General features: G+C 34.8%; 1 protein-coding gene and 1 long non-coding RNA gene across 2 annotated transcripts; both read right to left on the bottom strand.

The window, feature by feature from the left end:
• Positions 1–676: 676 nt before the first annotated feature.
• LOC123554448 (uncharacterized) lies at positions 677–19599 on the bottom strand. The gene is made up of 10 exons (XM_045344613.2): positions 19470–19599; positions 18322–18471; positions 13016–13194; positions 11875–11989; positions 8892–8970; positions 8384–8524; positions 7684–7851; positions 5262–5392; positions 2634–2694; positions 677–2340 (listed from the first exon to the last, which is right to left on the bottom strand). Exons 2-10 carry the CDS (start codon positions 18460–18462, stop codon positions 2213–2215), a joined length of 1143 nt encoding a protein of 380 aa, XP_045200548.2. The 5' UTR covers positions 18463–18471; positions 19470–19599; the 3' UTR covers positions 677–2212.
• Positions 19600–20439: 840 nt separating this feature from the next.
• On the bottom strand, positions 20440–23390 carry LOC123555505 (uncharacterized). The gene is made up of 3 exons (XR_006687307.2): positions 23243–23390; positions 21614–21850; positions 20440–20534 (listed from the first exon to the last, which is right to left on the bottom strand). It is a non-coding gene; the product is annotated as an uncharacterized LOC123555505 (long non-coding RNA).
• Positions 23391–27237: the final 3847 nt, after the last annotated feature.

Here is a 27237-nt window from a genome sequence, read left to right as displayed (position 1 = left end):
TTTCTAATTCTGTTAGGTTCTGTCAAGTGAGAATGCAGGATTGGTAAGTAAATGTTCAGTAATATTTAATTTTCACAAGTTGTATGAAGACATTCATATCCCAGTGATGCTGTATATACTTTTAAATTGAAAAATTAAAGTTAAACGGCTTCTTCTGTGTACATATTATTTAAGGAATAAATTGATATAAATAAAAGTGATTTTACTAAATGATCCCAGTTATCAATTAAAGTGGAAATATGAGCATTTTTCAAGTAAAAAATCAGCTGAAATAGATGTGTGTGTAAGAAGGGTGGAAGAAATTATAGCTTTTAACCCAATAAACCAAACTCGTCCTGTTACCAGTACGAAATAATAACTTTCCAAATATGACTTTTCTTATTTTGACTGGGGCAGTCTTTTTTTGAAAAGTCAAACTGCACGCAGGAGTTGCTTCCCTTCAACTACAGAAATCTCTACCTTTAGGTAAGGGAAATCACTGCGTAGAAGATTGAAGAAAAGAACTATAATTTCATTTGTCCGATAACCTTATTTCTAAAGCATCAACTTCAATTACTTATGCAGCATTATCGTTAATTTAACACATTTAAATATACAGTAACCGAAAATAGCTTTTATAAAACATTCTCCAAAAACACAGTATGTGCAGTAAGATGCGCATAATGCCACTTTAAACAAGCGGCATTAGATTGTATGTAATAGTTTAACCGGACAGTGTCACATTTATTGCAAATACATGTGTAAAGGTCGGAAGTGTAAGCCTGTTATTGCTTCATTCGACAGGAATACACTTCAGACCAGAACAATTTGAGAACGTCGATAAATTCAAAACAACCTTGTAAAATGTTAGAAAATACAGACATACACATACATAACAAAACAAGTAACCCGTATTTGCCATTTCTTCAATATTTTAAACATTGCTGAATATACCTTTTATATTATCAACATGTTTTTAATAACATGTCAAATTTCAGAAATCTCAAAATGATGCAAAGATGCAACTTCATTCACATTTTAATACCACATCCCAAATTCTCAAAATCACAAAAATACACAAGAAATGGCTGTCTTTTGAAAACGGGTGAATACCGTTTAGAAGAATACAGAGGTGTCGATTTTGCTTTTTTACTATAAAATGGGCAAATATTTTACAAATATCAAATGATCTTCTCTGGATGTTATTTCGTGTTCTTAATAATTTCGTCCTCCGTAATGTTTACCGCTAGATTGTATATTCCAGACATTAAAGTGTACTGTTTCGACTTTTTAATATGGGTTGATGTTGTAAAATGAGTAGTATTCGATGTTTTTGTTTAATTTTCTTGAACTGTTTAATTTTGTCAACAATGTATTATTCAAAGCTTTTACTAAATTTCTAGAAAATACTTTCAGTAATTTTTAAGTAATTGTCAAAATAAAAAAATGACTGATTTCAGCTGTTGTTTTTTCAGTAAATACAAAAATATGAAATTGACCACAGATTGTAATGCGTTTAGTTCAATATGTACACTTTAAAAGTAAACATTAGGTCGTTTTTCAATAACGTGTGTCTATAAACAAAACATTTATCGAGTAATACTACATTGCAAAGAATGGGAGGTGACTCTGTACATATATTCACATTTCTCAATCCCCACATTAGTTACCCTTATACCGAAACAAACTGTAAGAGATACAAACGAACACATTAAATGTATACCATTCTACATGATGTAATGCTTCTATATTTCTTATGTTCACCAAACTAGTTATTAAAACATCCTAACTTCATATACATGTATCTATAAATGAGTTTGAATAACAGTGTTTATTTGATCCTGAGATGCTAAAGTTTCAATTATTATGGACGACGTGCGTCTGCAGGAGAAAATTCCATTGCTTGTATTTATCACCATTTCTCTTGAGACAATAACATAAAATATGCAACAATGTGTCATTAACGGTTGCTTTACACCGACTCCATGTCCGTATAAATTTATGTGAAAAGAACATCCCCAAGAGATATACTATACAGCATTGGAATAATGATGAGGGTATTGTTACTTAGTTTCCAAAGTCCAATTTCACCAAACGCTGATTCATAAAAGTCTGCATCATTCTCTGTTAGACTTTCCTGTATCTGACGTCTTGACATTTCCACAATAAAGAGTTAATTCCGGTCTGTGATGACTTAACATTTATATCAAGTGGTTCTTTTCCAGAGAATTGCTCAGTATTGTTTATTGATTACTGAACCATCTACAGTGCCAACAGAAGGTGCGGGAAGTTCTTCAAACAAGTAATCAGTAACTTGCGCTTGCATTTCATCATTCTTCAAGTTATATCCAAGGTACAACTCTGAAATAGAACATATTTAGAAAGGGTCACGAGTGGTACGTGCGAAGAAAATATGACAGCATAAGTGAGTAAACAATTTGAAATTGTAACTCAAATACATTCAAGGGTCGTGGAAATGATTGAGTAAAAGTATGGTGGCATATTTCTGCATACGATAATCATAAACTGTTCAAAAAAAATTCATGTCTCATGTGCTAATCTGCGAAAGTTTTGGATAACAAAATACATGTCCCGAATTAGGATTAAAACATTTCAAAAGTTTGTTTATATATATATTTTTAAATACTGCTTACTTCGGAACTGAAAGCGTATGTTACTTCCCGTCTTGATCATTTTAAACCAGACTGGGTCAGGCTGTAATGAAAACAAATACAACATACTTTAAGGAAACATGGTATACAATTTAATGCGAAGTGTGTGTAATGAGAATTTGTAATCGTAGCAAAAAATAGCAGATTCGGATTGAGTCGGTTTATGAGAGGTGAAAAAGTGTGAAATACCCCTCACATGACATCGTATTTATCTTCTACAATAATATTTGAATTGATACTATGATTCCAAAGAATCAGAAAATTTAACAACACTTGGACCAAATTTGGTGAGGCACCTTACAGTCTTACATCTTATTGAATTGTAATGAAAGTTATTTAAACCATTCATGGCACTGAAAAAAGGTTCCAAATTGAACTAGTAGTGCATTAGGTATGGCAATATGAACGGTCTTTGAGGCTGCCATTTTAGTGTTAATGTCCTTATATCCTATGTTACACACTGCTGAATTATATAAATATATAACGGAAATAGCACTTTAAACTGATCCCACGAATAAATATATTTAAGTGTCTTGAGTTCTTATCGAGAAAAAAGTTATGTATAAACATCATTAAACGCCATACTTTTGTTTTACAATGCAAGAAAACAGGGTAGTTGCAAGTTCAAAACGTTTTCACTTTAAGCCGATTTAAAACTTCTTTCACGGCTTCAATTTATTTAAGAACAAAGACAAAGACTCAATAGGGACAGCACGTTCCATGAACGCAGTCTAACACGACGAGGGATCCCCGTGGCCGAGTGGTTGCTGACTTCGAATCATTTGCCCCTCACTGATGTGGGTTCGAGCCTCACTGGAAGCATTGAATTCTTCATGTGAGGAGGCCATCCAGCCTGCTAACGGAATATCGGTGGTTCTACTCAGATGCCCGCCTATGATGAAATAATGCACGGAGGGGCATCTGGGGTCTTCCTCCACCATCAAAGCTTGGAAGTCGCCATAAGACCTATCATTGTGTCGGTATGACGTTAAACCCAAAAAAAAACGAATCCTAACACGAAACCCTACAGCAGTGTATTTATGGATGAGTTAATATCGACATTCACACAAAATTACACAGACAAAGTCAAACAATCATACAAGAAAGACAAAACAAATAAAGAAAGGAACACATTGGAGCGCCTTTTCGGAAAAGTTAGTTTACAAAAACACCAATAGGGAGTGAACCCATTTTAATGGTGCACGTCTAATCTCATTCTTACCACCTATCATTTTCTAAGTTTTCATGTTTGGAAAGTTACGGAACAGTGTCAATAAAGGTTATTCCTGCCAGGGGAATCCCAAACACACAAAATGGTAATAAAAATGTTAGAATGTAAACCACAAAAATGCTCGTGTAAAACTGCTTGTGTAAAATATAGGTTACATTCTACCAATTCAATTCCTTATTTATTTCATATTAATAACAAAACATTCAGACCTCATTTTTAGCACTTTTGAGCATTTCAATGATATGAAAACCATATATGGTCATTTAGTATAACATGTCTTCTTACCAAAAATAGAAAAATATTGACATGTTATGTTGTATATAAGAAAAATAATCTGTTCTGAAAAACATCACCCTCTGAAAATGCCCCCATGAAAACAGCCGTTTAGCAATTACGCGTAGGTAGACATTTTTCGCAAAGAATAAAACTTATTCCAGGAAATTTACAATGAAAATGGTCTAAATCTATTCTCAATACAATAAGCAATAAACATAAGCCAAAAATTTAACTGTCACCTCCTCATGTCACTCATTATACCAGATTTCATCCATAGCATGGAACTACATTTTGGACTACTTCACATGTAACACTGAGTAGTCACTTCCGGTTTGGTGTAATCCGTCCTATATATATATATATATATATATATATAACTAAAACAATACACTCAACGCCTTTGCAAAAGGTAGAACAACAGTATCAACTAACTGGAATGGATTTAAACTTCACACACTTGTCCACTGTGGTCAACTGACATGCACTGTACAGGTTCCATAACACTGCTTTTTCAACTTTAAAGTTTATTCAATTAACTTTCTTTAGTGAAAACGCTGTTGAAAAATCAAGCGTTACTTTTCCCCGTCAGCTTTTGCTTAACTGTAGCGAGCTCCTGCTACCACTTTAGCAACGTAAATCCATGTCATACCTGTATAGTGTTTAACAATACTACTTGTGAAAAATTACATTCAGGAAACGTATCTCCCTGGCCAAAATTTGTTGAATTATAGCAGTAAATTTGTCATCCAGGCATGACAAATAGAGTAAACAAATTTAAACAACGTTGCTTTTCCAATTAAGCGGAGAATGCCGAAGTCGTACACGGATAATACGGAAATTGCCGACTGTAATTACGGGTCAACTACCTTAAAATTGCCATAAATTGCATATATTTTTCACTGTTTAAAGGCATTATAAATGTAGTTACAATACATGGTCATTTCTCATGTACACATTGGATAGAATGAATTAGTAGCTTAAATTAATGTGTATTTCACTTCTCTTTCTGTGATATAAGGAACTGTGACTATGCAATAAGGGATTCTATTTTAAACGAACGGAAACCACAAAATGAACATTTACAAAATGTCTTCAGAACTTACTTCTACAGTGATCTGGTCCTCCGGATCAATAGCAATGTACCACTTCTTTGTCATGTCACAAAGAGTAGTTGCAAAGTTTATATGTCCTTCAGTGTCTGCCTGCCAAATCTTTGGATGTTTCCAGATTATCTCTGAGAAAACGTAAACCATTTGCAATAAACTTGAAAACGAAATTCATTATTAAACTGAGTACTGCTGAAAAAATGTCTTGTATTCCGCAGTAGTGCAAGGGACACTATATAAATAATATGAAAAATAACTATATAATAAATGACTCAAAAGTACCTTTAGATTCACACACTAACTTATTCAAAAGCAGCTCCTAAAGTTAATAAATTGAACTTAAACTTAAGGTTTATGAGTATTTCAAAAAACACAGAAATATTTGGTAAATAAACAATCTACCTGTCCACTATATATTCTACTGAATTGTCCCGTGTGACTTGTTACTTAAAATACATTTTTTGTATTCTCAAAACGTTGTCACCTTTAAAAATGAATGCAATTTGTAAAAAAAAATGAAATCAAACAATTGCTGAAAACTACGTTCCACTTAACTATGTGAAATTTCAGCACAGGGACATTATTGCAACTGCATCAAAACGAAGATATGTTACAGTTCTTTGAAAATTGTGAATTTTTAAACGTGTTGATCTGTCCGAAATCGTGCCCTCTTTATGCAGTCCTTTTCCGGAATTCAATGTATATAATTATAATTCAATATAATACAATTCTTTTGTAGATTAATATACATGTTTTATACACTGTTCAATTTTGTTACAAATTTATTTACATAAGATGATTATTAACAATGCATAGATGATATGAAAAAAAACTGATTATAAGAAAGAAAAAAAAATCAAAGTTCAGTATCTCCGGATACAAAAGATCTTTAAGTTCCATTCTAAAGTGACGTGTCACAGTTCTTTAATTTAATTGCGAACTTTAAGTAGCACAAACAATATATCAACGTATCTGTAAATTAAGTCCCTTTAAACCGTGAATACGTTGATTCCGTATTGGCTCCCTGAGCTGACTTCAGAGGATAACAAAAATCAGCGTCTTTGCGGTTTACGGCACAACCATGGGACGAAAGCTCTGCGCTGGGAATATCACATCGAGGCGAGTGAAGACAAGTGAACCTCGGGCATTGTACTTCCGGGTTATGACATCACCAGGTAAAAGTCGTCTGGCGGAAGAAGCTAAAATATATAACATATGGTAAGCACCATAGCAAAACAAATAAGTCAGGGCATATAATTGCTCCTTTGGGTACACCATACCTCCGTAGGCTCCCGTAAATAATACGTGCTACTTATACAAAACATATGTGCTACTAAGTTCAGATGTCACATGATTAAAATACGTCACTTATTACTTCCATTATTACAAAGATTACTTACTTAAAAGACTAAAGTTAAAGTATGAAAAAGATATGAAAAGTATATGATGAAACATTATAGATACGGACATGATAAACTGCAGCTATTATTTACAACTACAAATTAACAAAATTCAATATAAATCAAACGTTATATCATAGTTGGTATCGATATAATATCTAATGCCATACACTACAACGGACATTAATTAGATGTGCTTTACAATTACGATACAAATTTCAGTATAAATCTAACATCTTATATAAACGAAACGTTTAGACTCCTCTTTCTAAATAATCTACAAAAGTCTGAAAAATTTAATAAATTATCCTGACATACCGAAACTAGCCAAAATCATGTGCCGAAAAGTAAATGTTACAGAATTCTGTAGAATGAACAAAAATTTACCAAATAAAAATCGTAATGCAAAAATCATACAAAAATCTAACAAATAAACTTCTTACCTCGATCGAGCATAAATTTCTAGCAAGAAAAAATAATCAGACATAGATTCGTCTATAATGTCGGAAGGTGGTGTGCGCAAGGCATATCTAGTCCAGTCTATTTAAAGGGTAATGTCCCGCCATATACTAAATTTCATAGGATTCACGGCCTATGCGTAAACTCTTGACTATTTGTATTTCCACGGGATTCACGATATAGCCGGGAAATCTGACTACCTTGGCGCGGATTGAAATTGACAATTTGAGGCCCATTATAGTGGTTTTGGGGATAAAAACATGAATTACTGAAGTTTATAAAATATCAACTTTCTTATTACTGAACCGAATTTAATGAAATTTACATGGAAATTTAAGTTATGAAATACAGAAAAACATGAGAGGTATTTTATGCGTGAAATCTGACATTTACCTCAATAACTCAAAAATTTACAAAAAGATGATGCAATACCTGCATTTACACTACAGATAAATTAAGGCCCGTATGTCAATTTGTGACAGACACCCATAAAATTTGATACATTGCTACATTGTAGCCGACAGGTCAACTAATATAAGTCATAAAATGACCATACGTACTTGTTTTGTTATCGCCACTATTCATTGTATCAATCCAAACTTTACAGTCACGAATGTCTACATACTTCTCTGAGCCAGGTACTTTATAAAAGTGTTGACTCATTGGTCTATAAATTATCTTGTCACCATCCACTTCGTTGTATTTTAAATCAGTAACTGCTGGAGGGGCTTGAAATAAAGAGTAGAAGTTATCCTAAAGATTTTGATTTAAAAATGTGCGTGTATGTGAACGTCTAAGCAGCTGATAAGCAATAAGAGTGTCTATCGTTTTTATTTCAATATAGTCGTTGACATTCTAACGATGTCAAGTTTCTTCTTTTTTACATAGCAACCGCATGATTTACTCTTTATAGACATTTTCTCAGTTTTAGTTTGGGCTCAGCACCGTTTTTCATAAGTATTTCAGATATGTGACAGCTGTTAGCTAACTCAAACAGTGTTCCCGGATTCTGTACCAGTACTAACCTAATCAGATTAAATGATGGTTTGTATAATACATAATGCATGGAACTAACTCAGTGACTTTAATGTTTGTAATTATTTTACGAATGCATTTTCGAAGTTGCACAGAATGAAACATTACGTTTTGGCGTCCACATTTAACAACATATTAGGCAAGATGTTATTATTCTTTTAAAATGAATAAAAGATATGTTACATCGTAGTAGATGGACTGAGATGATCCAGTAACTAAACGTACTTCTTCTTTTGTTACCAATCCAGTCTTCACCGTCACGATAGCCTAGATATTTCTCGGTGCCATGTACTTGATAAGAGAGTTTGCTCATTGGTCTACAAATCGGCTTGACACGTGCTAATTTTCGGCATTCTAAATCAGCATCTTAAAAATATATCAAACAGTAGTTATAAGGCAGGTTAATATTTCAAAGTGCCAGTATGAACGTCTGTGTGTACATTAGATGTATACACGGTAATAAGCATCTGTAACAAATTTTCCATATTATCTAATTAATCTTTGAAGAAAATAGGATGCCAACTTTTTGTAGTAAATATGGCCAACGAAATTGTTGCGCTTTAAAAATCAGATTACTAATAATTTTGCTGCAAGTAGTTGTGGTATAATCTATACTCATATACAACATTATATATTTACATGGGGAAAAAAATGGAAAATTAGAAAGCGAAGACATAAACGAAATAAGATTAGCATGGTTTCGCTGAAAGGGTTGAACTATATAAAGTATTACATATCTGGTTTTCCGGAGAAAGAACAGCACTGGTTTCAATCCACTCCCATTTCTGTTTGATCAGCTTCCTTCGTATTACCTAAATGCATAAAATATCCGCTGTTCTTTTTTAATTTGTCAGAAATTGTTCCTTTAGGCCTACTTGAGCATGTCTTTCTCAATTAGATATGTCTTTCTGAAAATACCTTCATTTAAAACTTTTCATTAAAAATGTGTTATTAGTAATAAAATAAAGAAAATAAAGAAGATCCTTTAGAAGCACAGAATGCAAGCAAGCAAAATTTAGCATAACAGGTTTTATCTGTGTATGAAAGGTAAAGAAATGCACTGTGCCCAACTCAATCGCTCCCACCAAGAAAAGATCAAAAACTAGAATTGTGTACATAGTACATGGATGCCCTCACATACTGTTATATTCAGATAAGGTTGTGCTTAATATGAGCAACTTTGGATACATTCCTTCAAAACGTGTATGAAAAATTGAACACGCCAAAGTTTGGCCTTATTTGTGAAACTAAGAAAGGACCATAATCTAGAAAATATCACTACAGAAAAAAGTCCATTATCTATGGTCGTCTTCACATCAAGGTCCTTCATCTTTGAAACTTCCAAGCCTATCCCATCAAAAGTGTTTGAGAAGTTGGACACACAAGATTTTTATCTACATGCATGTTCTATATAGCGAAAGTATCAAAGGGCCATAACTGCGGTAACAATAGCCACAGCAAAAGTTCCTTCCTTTAAGGTCATCTGCACATCAAGTTTGTTCTTATATAAATGTTTGAAGCAAATCAGGCTAATAGTGCGGGAGGACTTGAACACACCAGATTTTGGGACGTACGAACGGACTGTCAGAATAATTTGTATATCTGATATATGGATAACTTAACACATGAGCACAGATAATGATTGACTCCCTTTTCATGCTATCATTGTTATAATCATTGTTGAATTACTGTTGATAATAGGATTTGGGTCATTTATGGACGGCTTGGGTTAATTATAGTGTTTGCTGGAGCCCAGCATCACACAATGGCTAAGTTCACGTCGGAGCTCTAGGAAAGTGTAGGCTTTTGTGTAAATGATACTTTCTCCCACCTGTAAAGCAACTGACCAATAAGAAATTTGGTCCTGGAAATATGTAAAACTTTTCTTTCCCTGCACATTGAGCGCTGTGATGAAAAGCCAGGAAACAATAAACCCTGCCTCGTAGCGGAGTTTGAGGAGTTCAGCTCTCTAAGAAGGAAGGTACGAATGGTGTACTAACTTGCACCGTTCAAGTGGGTTATCGATTATAGAGTCGGTCTCTACTCAACCCAGGAGTTCGTCGTGAACATAGCCATTATGTTATATAAAATAGTTAAAGGGAACCAATTATTTGTTAAAGCGAGCACCCGTTGTGAAATCCTATGTACAGATTTGGACCAATGAGGAACAAGTTCTATAAATAGCACCAATCAAAGCTCGCGTCTGCTAAGGTATAAATAGGTACATGGATGACAGAGAGATTATTATTATTATTATAACAGATTTATATAGCGCCTTTTTCATGATAAACACGTTCAACGGCGCTTTACATATAGCAAACACAGCCACACAGGGCGCGAAATTCATCCTCTACTAGTACAGACACAGAGCGATCTGACCAGAGGGACAGAGTGATAAAGCCCCCAGAACAGACAGAGAGAACAGACAGAGAGAACAGAGAGAGATACAGGCCTGTCCGGCTAACTTAGCCTAGCTCTTTGCGAATAGACAGTCTGGTTCTTTAACGTGCCCGGTGTATAGCACCGATACACGCGAAGCCGTCTTTCCTGGGAAGAACCAGTACAGGCCTCTTAGTTAGGTGGGAGACACTCAAGAGCATCTCAGAAAATTCCAGTTCCTGGACCGGGATTCGAACCCCGGACCTCTGGATTGGCAGTCAAGCGTGTTACCACTAGACCTACGGCCCATCATTCTGTATCCAGCAAATGAAGAAGACACATCGAAGATTCAACAAATTATTTATCCCAGTACCTTGATAAGGAAGTTATTGCAACTACCCTGTCAGGGCGGATAAATTATTAAAAAGAAGACGTTTGAAGTTCATAGACTAAAGAATAGTTGCAGAATTTCAACAAGGTTTCGAGCTATAGGGCCAGCACATAGGGAGTTTTACCATAAGGGTAGTTGAATGCTATAGACGATAACAAATATAGGCTGAGCATCGGAAAGCTTAGACAGAGACCCAAAGTTTGGTAATCTACGGAGATAGTAGGAGAGTTCCAGCTTATAGACGAGGTTCAGCGTTATTGGCGAAGTACAGCCAAGGCATCGGGGTTATACCTATATAGTTGAATGCTATATATGATAGCATAAAGGCGCTGAGCATCCAGGAGTCAGGGAAAACACATAGAGTTGCAGTTTTCATTAAGAGGACATAGGCTGAGCATCTATGCGATAGGACTCGTACGTTGTTGTTCAAAGACATTGTCTGACGGGAAAAAGACCATTCAAGTATAGTATCTCCAGCCTATAGGAGTTTGAGCTGAATTCATTAGTTTAAGGTTGATAGCTGAAACATTGAGTTATTTTTGCCTGATCTCTGAAATTATCTAGCTCATAATTGAAAATATTTACGAATCATTGGTACGCGAATCATTTAGGCAAGGTAGCCAGAGGAAAATTTTATGTACGAGGTATTTGGTCTCACCAGCTATACGTTTTAATAAAGGACATTCTACATCGTTTGTCAGCTAGTCTAAGACATAGTCATCTTAGCGATCGGACCCATTTCAAGATACTAAAGGCGTAGGCACTTCCCTGGGTCATATAACTTGTAGATCTATCCTAACACGGACGTACTGACAACAGCAACGCTATATGCCCCAACCCCACACATGAATGTGGGGGCATAACAAAAACACAGCTGGTATTATCTTCCATTGTGACATTTTCATATTAATGTAAAAGCTTGAAATAATTTGTTTAAACAGAATACCAAAGATAACCGTGTTTTTCCATCTACTTTGACACCGTGAAACAAGTTCAGTACTTCTCTGTGCATCAAAGCTGGAACAAACACTTCGTTCAGAAGCAAAAGTTCATCGCCATCTCTGAAAATGAAAGACATGGGCCCTTTTTGTTTTACGAAGCCAACTCGGGGCAAAGAAACATTGGAGTTTTCATAAAAACAATACTTCAATGTACAAATGTAGGTTTTTCATAATAAGTCATATTGCCTGTTATGCATTTGATTTCGGTGAAAAAAGTTTATAACCAGTCGGAAAAAAACGCTGCAAAATCAAACAGAACTTATTTTGGTTTTGTATGTGAAACAGGTCGCATGTCATGATGTAACACTGACTTGAATTAAAATGATGATTGTTACATGCAAAATATGTATCACAGCGAGCTAGTCAAATATTTTTGTTGTATAAGATGTGACTACTTTTTGTAACTTGGATGCCTTCCTGTCCTAAATAAACAAAATCGACATCGCTGTTATTATGTTTAAAAAACCCCAAAATGAATACTTCAAAGTGAAGATAAGATGAATTTTTAATTCTTCTATGTCATATGTAAAATAACGTTTGCAAATAAATATATTTCTAGACTGAATGTACCCAAAAAGACCCATGTCAACCACATGTTACATAACAGGCAATAAAAGGAGAAACAAATCTCTTATTTCCTTTGTCTTCTGTTTTTTGTTGGGTTAAACGTCACAATGACACAATTGAGCTGCACCATGAGAAAACCAACACAGTGGCTTTGCGACCAGCATGGATCCAGACCAGCCTGCGCATCCGCGCAGTCTAGTCAGGGTCCATGCTGTTCGCTTTCAAAAACTATTGTAATTAGAGAAACTATTCGCGAACAGCATGGATCCTGACCAGACTGCGCGGATGCGCAGGCTGGTCTGGATCCATGCAGATCGCAAAATCACTATGTTGGTTTTCTCATGGCGCGGCTCAATTACAGGTCATATGGCGACTTTCCAGCTTTTGTTGGTGGAGAAAGACCCCTGGTGTCTCTACGTGCATTATGTCATTGGGTAGAGCTACCGACCTTCGGGAAGCCAGGCATCTTGACAGAACCATAATGGAAAATGCACACTTAGAAAATTAACAAATGTATACTTTATCTTCATTTTTGAAGCAGGTTGGTTCGGCTCAACTTTCTGAAAGAAGTGTCGGTAATATATATTTCCGAAATCCAAGTAGTCTTTGTAGGTACATAATGCCGCTCCAAAGTCATCACCTTCGGGTTTATCGGCGTACTTGTGGGGAATCAAAATGTTTGTCTGTTGGTCGGGTTTCTGTAATAAAATTAAATACATATATTTAATGCGCAATTAGGTTTATACTAAAAATCGTTTGTGAAACTGAGTTTAATTTAATGTCTCATGCATATTCTTTTAGACAATCACATTAATTTTTAAATATTGAACTGCTGTCGTAAAAGATTGAAATAAGAATTATCTGTATTTATGATTTAACCCTTACCCTGCTAAATTTCTATAATGAACTGGTCCATCTTTCAATTTGGACAGTACCACTTATTATTCAAAGGGGTTTTCACTGAAAATTTACTGACTGAAAAGCGAACAGAGCAGACCATGATTAGCCTGCACGGATGTGCAGGCTGATCTTGGTCTGCACTGGTCGCAAAGGCAGAACTATTCACCGTCAGCAGGCTATAGGTTAATACAGAGTATAGTTATACCGGTATACATGTAGCGTGTAAAGAGAAACAGTAAAGACTAAAGCGAGCGCATTCAAAAGAAATCAAAAAACGCAATCAAGTATTTGTAAATGATTACAAGACCAAATAAGACTAAAAGTGTAGAAAAAGAAAAATTGAATTCATAATGTGTTTGATTAATACTTTTAGAAAGTCTGAACCATATTACGAGAATTTCAAAACTGAAATGAGCTCATAAATATCTCCTCTCATTCAAAATTGCCATTATATTCAAAATATGTATAATTGGACTTAGAAAAAAGAATATGTGTAAAAGCAGACGTCGCCCATCACGACATAAATGTAAATAATGCAGAATCCGTTTTATTAACGGTAGTGGAAATGCAAGCCAACGTACACGCCCTCTAGTCCCGGGTTAGGTTGAGTAGAACTCAACATTTACACATGTTTCAAAAACCAAAATATAATATAGTGACACCCGCAGATGTATGGAACTTTCAATGATACACCGTGTGCAATTCCATGAAAAGCGGCATGTGGTCCACAGTTAAAATAATGGGTTTGCACAAAACGAGAAAATAATAGACAGAACAACAAACTGGAATTTAGTGAAGGGATCTGTGGTTATGGAGCCTACATATCACAGAAACTGCCAAAAGACCAAATTACAAAGCAGGGGTGATTAAATAGTACCTATCACAGTGAAAGCGCGAGTATACGAACCAACCAAGCTGAAAAATGAAACATTACACTAACACAACATAAATGTCGTGCTGAACTATAAAAAATAGCTATTCATGAGTAAATATAAATATCTAAATATTCTTTATTGCACTTTCGTCCGGTGGTATGTTTAGGACATGCATTTATTTTTGAAGATTAAATTAAGGACCAGAAAAGCAATAGAACTAAGTCCAAATACTGCCCGACATTTTGCAGCCGCGACACGGCACTTAAAAAACTGCGACATTTTACAGCCGCGACACGGACTTAAAAACTGCGACATTTTACAGCCGCGACACAACCTTAAAACACTGCTGTTGTGATAGTTCATAAAATCTATAGGAACATTTCGAAGCATAGAATGAAACCAAACAAAACAATAACACACTCGGTTTAATTAAATATCTGTTCATGAGAGGTTATAAAATTTAATGTGCAACGCTCCCTAAGTGACAAATAATGAGATGAAAATACATATTTTTGTTATAAGGAGCTGTTTCGCCATTTCAAAATGTCTACCTGAAATGTGAATAAAAGGGTGGTTATCAAAAAGGTGCAGGTATTTAAATATTCATTGCAGTATAACAGAAGTTATCTGGTATTAATTGAAGTAACAAGTTACATAGTGAACATACAAAATTTGAGTTGTATTAAGCAGTTATATTTAGCTTACATTCAGTTGTTTTGATAAATTGTGTATTTGTGCTACCTCTCTATGAACAGTGTTGAGCGCATATAACTACGGCTGAAACTCGATATCATGAACATGTTTATCTGGAAATTCCGGCTATCTCAAAGACATTTCCTAGTACCGTTCAGAAAACACGTGTTAAAAATAGCATTTTAAGTCGAATTTCGGTTACCTTGAAGTAAAACTCTCGATCTTCGGGATTCAAGATATCGAGTTTCAACTGTATGTATTTTTGCCAGATCTGCCCCATGAGTAAATGATAATTTCAGCGTAAATGAAATGCAGTACGATATATAATGTCGTTTCAAACTTCAATTTAACAACGTTTTTTTGCCGTTTTAAAACTTAAATATTTTATTGATGAATTATGAAAGTCCGTGGTCCGTATCAAACGATACTTAGTTTAAAGCATTAACAGGATATGAAAATTGAGCCGCACCATGAGAAAACCAACATAGTGCATTTGCGACCAGCATGGATCCAGACTAGCCTGCGCATCCGCGCAGTCTGGTCAGGATCCATGCTGTTCGCTTTCAAAGCCTATTGCAATTAGAGAAACCGTTAGCGAACAGCATGGATCTTGACCAGACTGCGCGTATGCGCAGGCTGGTCTGGATCCATGCTGGTCGCAAAGCCACTATGTTGGTTTTCTCATGGCGCGGCTCAAATGTTAACTCAGTCGTTCAGTAATAAAAGATAAAGACGTATTGATCAGATTGTGAATCACACGCATTTTTCTCGTCTTGATTGAAGGACCACATTGCTATTTATAATGTGGCTGCCATTTTTAGCTCGACTATTCAAAGAATAGGTAGAGCTGTTGGATTCATCCGTACGTCGGCGTCCGAGTCAGCGTCCGCGTCTGCGTCGGCGTCCCGAATTGGTTATGTTTTTGTACGTAAGCTGGTATCTCAGTAACCACTTGTGAGAATGGATTGAAACTTCACACACATTCGCTGTGATAAACTGACTTATACTGCACAAATTTATAACTCTTACAAAATTATGCCCCTTTTTCGACTTCGAAATTTTTTGTAAAGTTTTTGTATGTAAGCTGGTATTTCAGTACCTACTAATTGGAATCGATTGAAACTTCACACACTTTTTTACTGTCAGCAGTGCAGTGCATAGGTTCCATAACTCTGCTTTGCATTTTTTACAAAAGTATGTCCCTTTTCGACTCTGCAGTTTTGGTAAAGTTTTTGTATGTAGTTTTTGAAGTAACCACATGTGAGAACGGACTGAAACTTCACATGCATTCGCTGTGATAACCTGACTTATATTGCACAGGTTACATAACTCTCACAAAAGTATGCCCTTTTTCGACTTAGAAATTTTTGGTAAAGTTTTTGTATGTATGCTGGTATCTCAGTACACACTAATTGGAATGAATTGAAACTTCACATACTTTTTCACTGTCACGACCTGACATGCAGTGCACGGGTTCCATAACTCTGCTTTGCATTTTTACAAAATAATGTCCCCTTTTCGACTCAGCAGTTTTTGGTTAAGTTTTTGTATGTAAGCTGGTATCGCAGTATCCACTGACTGGAATGGTTCGAAACTTCACACACTTGTTCACTATCATAGGCTGATATGCATTTTACAAGTTCCATAACCCTGTTTTGCATTTTTACAAAATCATGCCCCTTTTTCGACTTTTATATTCGTTCAATTGTCAAGGCTGTTGAATAGTCGAGCGTTGCTGTCCTCCGACAGCTCGTTTATAATGTGGTTGCGAATACATTTCTTGTTATGAACATAAAAAAAACTTTTTTCTTGTAAAGCGCTGTTTCTCATAATCATTTTTCTCATAAATTTGTCAGATGGTTTAAGTACTGATTAGAATATTAGATAGTGCTATTCAATCCGTTGATTTTTAATACCTCACCTCCGCACCTTTAACAAATTGAAGATTCTCATAGTCTTGGATTATTATTTGTATTTAATTGATTTTATCTTGACAAGTTTCATGCAACTTTTTTGCAACTAATGGTTCACACGAAACCTTGTTTATACTTCTACTATTTTGAGAAAAGCTTGCACTTCCCACTCCCCATTTTTTTTAGTTAAACTGGCAGTACTATTCTTCACCATAGATTTGTGTTTTAGAATGTACACTAGTTTGAAGTCATACTGGATGGTATCTAGATCAAAGACGAACAAAATCGTCTTTTGACTGTACTATCACCGTTATTTACAAACTACTAATAATATAAGACATGCTCAAATAGTGAATTATTTTTGTTATCTGTCTTTATTGTATGATCAATCAAAACGGTAACTGGGTTATGTATGGTGGCTGATTTAGGACAATTTGTTGTGTCGCCGGGCGGATTACGTAGCACATATCATTGTGTCACCCTTGCGCCCGCGCCAACGCCCCATTACGAAACTTTGAAAGGCTTTTTATCGTTTTGCAAAAAAACGAATCTTGCAGCGCGACATAGCGAAACACACGCCAGGATGACACCACAAAATATGCTACATAAACGCAACAACGCCAATGCGACATAGCGAAATGTCTACAATCAGCCACCATAGTTATTATCAAAGTCTGCAATAATCATTTGAAAGATTCACGTATAACTTAATATATTATATGCAATATTACCATTCCAAATGCAAATTAGAATCATCTTTAATCTTTACCCTGCCAAATTTCTAAAATGGACAGTGCAGACCATGATATGCAGGCTGATCTTGGTCTGCACTGGTCGCAAAGGCAGAATGACTTGCCACCAGCAGGCTAAAGATTAAGAAACTTAATAACATTATAAGCTAAAGAGTCGTTTCTCTTTATAAAATTTTGGGTCATGGAATGTTTCCAACGAAATGTCGCTTTAATGCTTACTGAAATATCCTGAAAGTTTTGTAACAATCCGTGAATAACTAAAACCAAATTTCGAACATTTAAACCTTACGATGTCAAATATGACAAATACTTTTCAGAATCGTTTTCATGATCAGTTCAAATCTAATCAAGGTATTTTTGAAAGTTTTAAGAATTATTTTTAACTGTTTTAGAATGATAACTATATTGTAAGTGATACTTCATTTTATTCAACCTTAAGCCTGCTGGTGGCAAGTGATACTGTCTTTGCGACCAGTGCAGACCAAGATCAGCCTGCACATCCATGCAGGCTGATCATGATCTGCACTGTTCGTTATTCAGTCAGTAAATTTTCAGTGAACATCCCTTTGAATAATAAGTTGTGCAGCCCAAATTGAATGATGGAACAGTCCATTTAAGACATTTAGCAAAAGGTTAAAGAGTACTCGGTAAGAAACCTCGTCACGCAAAAAGTGGACGAAGCTTCCGTTTACCTTTGCGATCTCATCCACATCAGTGTCACCATGGTGATCTTGTTGAGTTATTTCGGATTTCCAACCACTCTTTTCTAACGCTTCAACCACCAGTTCTAATTTCGGCCTCTGTCTATGTACATTAATTCTCTGTCGCTTCATTTTAATGATCTGGAATATGATTTATACTTCTGGCACTTCGTTATACTGGGTAAAGCAGATGTTGAGATGAGAATGGTATTGTTTATAGTGTGTACAAAGTAATTCAATCATGAATTTAACTGGAAACCGTAACATTTTGAAAGTCATCTGAACCCTTTGTTAACTGGTCTTTCTTTAAAAAATAAAAATTCTGTTTCCATTGTTGTAGAATAATTAAAATATAATAAAAGGTATCTGCATGAAACATAGATTTCATTTTAAACTGCACACGATAGAGTTTTGTTTTTAATATACATCTCACCGAGAGTTTTACGAGTATTAATTTACTGATTTAAACCACGATTAGTACAGTATTATGTAGTTATCTTCTTAAAATGGGATTTATTTAATGACCTGATCTAAGATACTAAAGTGATTTTAAGGTGTTTTAATATGTAAGTTTGGCTCCTTAAGCATATGATTGTTTTGTTGTGTTTAATGTCTCACCGACATAATTATAGATCATATGGCGACTTTCCACCTTTTGATGCTGAAGGAAGACCCCGAGGTGCCCCTCCATGCATTATGGCAGGAACTGATAAGCACCCGGTGAATAGAACCACCCGACTTCCGTAGGCAGGCTGGACGACTTCCTCACACGAAAAGTATTTACCCCAAAGCGAGGTTTCCAACTAACACCGGTGAGGAGCAATTGATTCGAGTCAGTGACCACTCGGTCATGGCAGGCGATGCATAAGACTACAGTAAACCGGCTGCGGACGGGATGACATTCTCCATGTCAACTTGGCATAAAAGAATATGCCTATAACTTTTCTTCTTTCCACAACGATTCGACTCGTGTGGGGAAGTTGTCAGTTAAATGCGGAACAGATACTAGTCCATAAACACTGATTCTATTCAACACTACCTAAACATATTTAGTGTTAAAAAAACTCCCATCAAACAAATAAAAGGTATAAAAGTTTTTTAAAAAAAGGAAGTTGAAACAAAATAAGTTTTCACATTACCTGTTCTGTCAATAATGTACAACAGTCACAATGTCTTACTTAATTCCTAAGTCATACAATCAGCCGTGTAATTTTAATCAAATTAATACCTTTAAAAGCAATACTTTTATGATTACTAAGTATCGTTATATGCACTATAAAACACTCGGGTTATTTTAAGGATGCGATTTTCTTGGTAATATATTTTATATGCAGACGCACGTTAATAGGTTTACATGAGCTAACTTCAGGATTTAGACTACATCTACACAAATACTTAAGCGGATATATGTATGACCAAACCAATGTTGGAACGATGGGTACGACAGACAGCTACATTATGAAAACGGTTCTTTATTAACAGGTTAATATACGGCTTGATTGTGCGGCACACCTAGTGCCATAATTGTCCGAGGGCTGTAGCCAGACGGGCCATTATGAAACTATGTCTGCCTTTATAGGCAGAAGGCATACACCAGGCGTTTCCTGACCTTTTTATTGTATAACTTCTCATCATTTTCATCTTGGAATTTTCTTTTCTCAAACTTTTTTACAACCTTAATCGTCAGTATCAATTATATTTTTTATCCACATTGCCATCAGTATTTGAGAATCGCTTTGAAAACGATTAATCACTTTTCAACTGTCATGATGACGTTGTTAATTGACGCTGACTTCAGAACGCGCCGACGTTCCGGTAACCAGTGGCCATTATGATTATGGCGCACGAGGTAGGTATCCGTCAACGGCGGCGGCCGTAATAGTCGTTTTCAACGGCTTTTGCGTTACTATTTATAGTAAGGATAAATAATAAAATTTGTTTCGTTACCAAGCTGTCAAATAGTAAGACTGACGGCATAATGCTGTATGGACTAGAATGACCGTATCTGGGCCCGTGAAGGGTAATCATGTCATGAAACAAGAAATATCCAGTCACTGTGAAAGATTTCAAATAAAATCACGTGTAGGCCAAAGCAAGGGAAAGAACAAATTCAAACAATGTATTTTATTCGAATGTGTGTGATTCAGCATTACATAAACAACGAGTAATAAGTGTGTTAACGTTCCGTGTGGATCGTCTTTTATCTGAAAATAAACAGAATGTTTATTAGTGATCTTTACGAACATTTTTCAATTCATCAGGTGGTTATTATAATTATGTTATGTAAATAGCATAAAAATGTAAACATTTTTTTTTTGTTTCTCAAAATAAAAACCATATATATATTACATAAAAAAAAAACTTTTAAAGTATTGCAAAATAAAATTATTGTTAAATAAAAATATCTTGATTTAAAAGAAGCATTGTGTAATATTTTTATGAATAACTAAAAACAAGTTCCTTTAAAGCTTCCCATATACATTTTTTAAAATTTCCTAATATACATAATGGTAAATGTAAAATGTAAAAGATATATAGATCTAATAGAATAATTGCGAGCAAGCATCTAAGAAAACCAAATTTCGAAACAACGAAAGAACGATACTGCGATATTGAAAAGTTGAAATATAGTAACTGCGATGGTGAAAAGACGAAACCACGATGATGAAACACTAAACTACGATGGTGAAAAGTCAAAATTATGTCGTCCTTTCATCCACATGTTTTCTTGTTTTGACTTTTCACCATCGTAATTTCGACTTTTAACCATCGTAGTTTCGAGTTTTCAACACCGTAGTATCGCTTTCCTGTTACCCCTGTGCAACGTATGTTTTACCATTACCTGTGGAAAAGTGCAATCATGAAACGCGATACTACAATTAAATTAAATGGTGAGAAGTCGAAGCTACAGTGCTGAAAAAGTCAAAATAAGGAACCAATGATGTTGAAAAGTCGAAACGGTAAAATGTCGAAGGTACGATGATCGTACTTTCGTTGTTCCGACTTTTCAACATCGTAGTTTCGTGTTTCATGATCGTTGTTACGATTTTTCATTATAGTAGTTTTGTTATTTTGACTTTTCACCATCTCAGTGTCGTTCTTTTGTTGTTTCATGCTCAAAATATGCGGCGAAGGCCCTAAAAGGCCAAGGTAGATATGTGAAGTAATAGCAATCTTTTAAACTATTTTTGTTGCAATATTTCACAAGCAAAAATGTTAATTGTCCAATAATTTACCAATCTTTATGAAAGATATGTGGCCAATAAAAGTCTGTCACACTTACTGTTACCAGTACATTGGAGGAGGTCCAATCGGCCGACGAAAGTAATGTCCGTGACCTCCCATAAATGGCATAGGTGGCCGCATTGGGTAATAGCCATCGGGCCCATTGTAATCGGGCCCATTGTAATCAGGTCTATCATAGTTATCAAATCTGTCCCCGTTGTCATACTGTCCACTTACAAGGCCCAGCGTCAGTGCTATCACCATGGCAACAAGGAAGCGGAAGATCATGGTTATCCTGAAAATAAAATGCCCCAGTAAAATCTGTACCACTGGGGGTCGTTGAAGTACATATTAAGTAGAAAAATGCACTTTATCTTTTTTAAAGGATTACTTTGTTTCTGTGTTAACCAGTTGCACTCACCTTTATTGTAATAGCATGAAAATGAACGACTGAGAAACGCATAATTTACTTGTCTAATTATAATACGAGTACATGATAGAAATTTCTACAGAGCATACTAAAATCACCATTTTTGTTATGTTGTTAAATGAATGTACAATAATATTCAACGGAAATTCTACAAATAAGATACATTTTTGTAGTTTAAGTTTTGTTTTATTGCAAATATTCATCAAATTTATTGCCTTTTATGTGACGTATCACCTTCGTGTCAAAGAGATATTAATTTTCAAAATTAGAAAGTCATGTTTTCGCTATGTCGATGTCTTTTTTAGAATACCTACAAGAGGACTCGTAAAATCTTTCCTTCGCGCTTTTATCAACTAGCGTACAATTAGACATTAGACATACATGTTTTAATACTGTCAGACCTTTAAAACTATACGTTGTTAATACTTGGTGAAACTTCAAGAAAATCCAATCATGCCATGAAATAACTTTACTTACTCTACAACCGTGACCTCTTTCTATAAAATTTTAAAAATGATCAAAAAATGTATTTAATTTTTTCATCAAAGTAAAAAAGTTATAAGAACACATGTGCACGGATGTTGACTTTCCGCTAGAAAATGGAAAATGGTAAAATATCAGACGACTACCAATCTAAAACACGGCAGCGACGATATTTTGTTAATAAACATTAAGTGTATGTGTAGTTTAGTGACTGCTAAAAAGGCGAACGTTTGTTGAGGGAATTTAAAAATATTTATAAATTGCGCTAACAGTATGCTAAATTTGAAAAAGAGAAAGTTCAGACGGCATTTTTAACATTTTAAGATACTGGCGATGAGAAGTATATATAGTGTGCACTTCCATTTTAAGAAATCAAACCTATACGAGAGAGAGAAAAAAATGCTACTTTGGTACTGAAACGAAAACAACCAAGAAAAGAATCTTCTTTATAACAATACATTGTGAAAAATAGCTATTGATTTAGCTGCCCATAATGTCCTAGCACTGAATTAACTCGATTTATAAATACTCTTGTGGCAGCCTGTAAAATAGTAATATTTTGCGCTACCTTTAATATTACTTTCTCACTTATTGGTCAAATAAATATCCAGATTGAAAGAATAATTTTATTAGAGAATAGAGAAACAGGAATTACGAAACATTTTGTACAAATTAATCTTGTTTACGTACCTCTGACTTGAAGTACCTCTAATCGGAAATTATACTTTAAATACAGATTTTTCATTACTTATTAAACACAACAAAAAATGATACCTTTAGTGAGTTACTAGTTAAATCCAGTAAGTTTTAAAGTAATACTGAACATAGAAGATTTTTTCTCTTTCTTATAGTAAATTGAACGATCTATCAAATGATTTTCACATTAAAATGTCATAAATGTCAGGAACAAAAAAACAACGCCTTTTAAAGCTCTACTGTTCAAATTAATACATGATCTTCATTTTAAGACTATACCTACTGTAGATCTTGGATTCGAACGTTGTCAGTCTCGGGGTCTCCTCAATTCATAACTACGACTATCCAAGTAACAACATTATAGGAGCAAGCAATCCAGGCTAAACTACGAGTACTTTACTGGCCGGATATAATATGAAAACTTCTGCGCGTTTTTTTTTTTTTTTTGTTGTTGTTTTTTTTGTTGTTTTTTTTACTTGAAAACCAGATATATTTTTGTGTAAAGCTTCTATATGAAATGCCAAAATTATATTTTAGGAATATGGTTACTATAGTTACAATTGTATTCTCAAAAGTATGTCTTTGCTATATCAACATCACTAACTTTTATCTTTTTTTAAAAAGAAAGAATGTCTATATTTGAACACGACAAAAACTATTTACATCTTATATAACATATCAAATCAACATAATTTCTTTTGGTTTTTTATCAGTCAATATCAAATGTTTAAGTGGATACCATTCTGACATATTTCATGAAATGCACATACATGTTACACGTTTATAAAATAAATACTGTCTTAAGCCCAGCACAGTATCACTTTGTTATTGCGTTTCAATTACCGCCAAATTTTAAAGAACTTAACACAAATCTTGGGGCAGATTTTCTTTAAAATACGACCGCTACAACCACGTCTGTCATATCAGCAGACGAGCGTTTTAGTCTTGCAGTGTGGCTCTGTCCAGTCAGTTTCAAAAATCGTTCAGATTGTTTCCTTTCGCTTGTCAAAACACTGTATAATCATGAATGATAACAACCACGAATCATTAAACAAACAGCTTTGTAGTGTTTTTTTCCCGTCACGAGAAAAAATGATGCGGTGACTCGAGCACTTTTGATGGGTGCATTTATATCATTTTCTAAAGGCTTTGTTGCATATGCCGCTTGTCATGACATATGCGGTTATGCATTGAATATGCATATTAGGTTTGACATATGACTACACTTATTGTACAGTTGTAGGACCAAAAGCCACCACAATAAAATCTATGATGTTTTATTGTTGTTGTTTTCCTCAAAATGTTACTTGAGTACATATATTATGTTTACAAAGCTGAGAGTAAATTCATGTTATTTGGGAAATTGAGACATTCTCTTAATTTGATAATAAGCGATGGAATTCCTGGTTTTCTTTAGACATTTATGTCAGATAAATTTTATCAAATGAAGTCTTCCGCGATGCATACTCGCTTCTTTTACGCGTGGAATTAGCCATTACTAATTGTTTATCCCAGGCAACACCACACCCCGCTTCCCCCATGCCCCTCCCATCATACTCACACGTTTCAACCCAAAAGCGATCATTGAGGTTAAAACTTCATGAGTGAGCTATTTTCTTGCTACATTTCGTCGAAAGCTTGACATATGAACGATGAAGTTCGCCTAAACCACAAGAATTATGGTATTTATATATACTTACAAATCAGTGCAACATAAAGGTCACATGTTTACATAAGGACGGAAACATAAACCATGACAGATGATAAGACACGATTCTTGGACCCAGTAATACGAAATGACAAGTAATTTTTTGACATTAGTGGGTATTGTAGTAGATACAAAACATTGATCATGAACTTATTTAACAATCAAGGTTATTTCCTCTTAAAAAGACACATGATGAGACAGAAATGTTTAACGTCGATGTACAATCTGCCTATTCCTTAAATTAACAAAATTTCTCCAAACATTTAATTACGAAATGTATTGTGCACATCGACCATTTTCTAACAGCGGTTGCACCATAGCGACAAATTGTAAATGTTTAAAATGAATTATTCCTACAATAATGACATAATACAAGGGTATTTATCAGATTTTCATAAAACATACGTTTGTTAAATATAGCGATAAAGCCGGTCAAAGTGTGTTTATGATGACCAAATCAAATGAATACCTTGATGGGGTGGGCCAGTCTGTAAATATATTACAAAAGATACATGTCCTATTCTCTGTTATCTAAATAATTACAACATCAACGGTATTTCAGTTCTGTTTTCAACTTACAAATAGTTGCGATTGATTTTACAACTCGTGATTGCACCAAAACATGGTATGTTGTACTGATTTTACTGATATTGTCATAATATTCTGCAATGATATGGATGTATGAGCTCGGCCAAGTTGACAGAATATTAAGGAGTGCTTTAGACTTTGAACAACTTTCCAGATCCTGGGCGTTGACTATTCCAATATTATACATATCTTTAGTTTTTGTTTCATTCGGTTCTGAAAGCTCATTTTTTGTCTCTTTTAACCTGGCGACGCCAAACAACTTGTATATAACTATGATTCTGCAAAAATTCAAAGGTAAAACATATACAAAGTATTTAGCTTTGCTGCATCCTTACGTTTACTGGGTTCAAAGATGTACAAAAAGTGATCTTTCACCTATTTATCCAACTATTGATATTGTAGCTGTGCAGTTACATTATCTGTATTAATTATAAATAACTCTGATGGCAAGACGACAATTTATCACAGGTCAGTAATTAAGAGCTAACACAGTTACTGAAAAAACCATATTTACGTCGAAAAGTTTGGTTAGATAGAACTAATTAACAATGTGTTACTGATCGCCATAAAAAAGATCATTATTTAATTAGTCAGTGTGACGTCATTAGTGTCTCATAGGAACAATATCCACAAATTAATTTCTTTCTGGCAAATTATACATATTAATATCAAGTTAACGTCACTGTGGAAGAAACATCTCACAAACGAAATAAATGTGTTACTGTCAGAAATATTGATCAATTGTTCAGAAATGATAGAAGTTGTCTTAAATGCTGAATTTAACATGTGTATGCCTCGATGGAGATTCTTGAATGCGTTTTGGGAGAGAATTAGCGTCCAATTTAATTATTTCTTCCCATGATCCATTGAAGCTTTGGATCAGCTTTATTTCGACTTGCGGCAACAATTCACAGCACTTGTGCAGCTGACTTTTTGCTTTTCTCATGAATAAGTAAATACCATAAATTTCATCGATTTGATGTAAAGACAGGCAGAGGAACCTTTGACATTCTAACGCAAAAATGTCTGTAAAACAACAAATTTACATAACTTATTTAAATTTTCAATTTTTATAGTGTAAAAAGTAGATTATAGATCAGGTACATCTTTACTTGTCACATGACCGGAATTTTACATTTACGAGGATTGCGTCTCCTCGCAATCAACGTCATATTTGCCCTTTTGACTTCATCGATACATTTAGTCATTTCACTTCATTAAATTATGGCGAGAAAACGTTCTGTACATGTGACTAAAATTTGATGTAGATATAAATCTTGGTTTATGCATAAAATATATTAAATAAGAGGTCTGTGATATTTATGTGAATGATGAGGTGTCATAAAGCACGATCAAGCGTTTCAAATCAGGAGAAAGACACTTGAAATTCAAGAGAAATCTAGCCAGAGTTTACCCCAAGTTCACTTCATTTTGAAGAAAATGCTCCAAGTTAACAAAAATTGTGCACATGTTGTCTTAACAGCACAAGCGCAAGCGCGTTTTGAAGTATTGAAAATGTATCTAGAATATTCTCGAAAACACTGTTCCCACTGAGACACTGGTGCGCTTTCATGAACCCAGAATGTAGCAGGCTAACCGTGTTTGCGTCACTGGAAATTCCAGGTGTCTTGTAATTGCAAAACGCCTACAGTCGGGGTGGAGGGAGGTGGGGGGTGTGTGTTGAGGGTTGTGACTTTTTCACAAAGCAAAGTGTTGCGTTGTTTATTCCAGTTCAAAACGGTAAATCAGTACTTTGGAAGTTCTATAAGCATTTCGT

This window comes from Mercenaria mercenaria, chromosome 7 (genome assembly GCF_021730395.1).
Source record: "Mercenaria mercenaria strain notata chromosome 7, MADL_Memer_1, whole genome shotgun sequence".
Lineage (NCBI taxonomy): Eukaryota > Metazoa > Mollusca > Bivalvia > Venerida > Veneridae > Mercenaria > Mercenaria mercenaria.
This window is presented reverse-complemented; position numbering and strand designations above follow the sequence as displayed.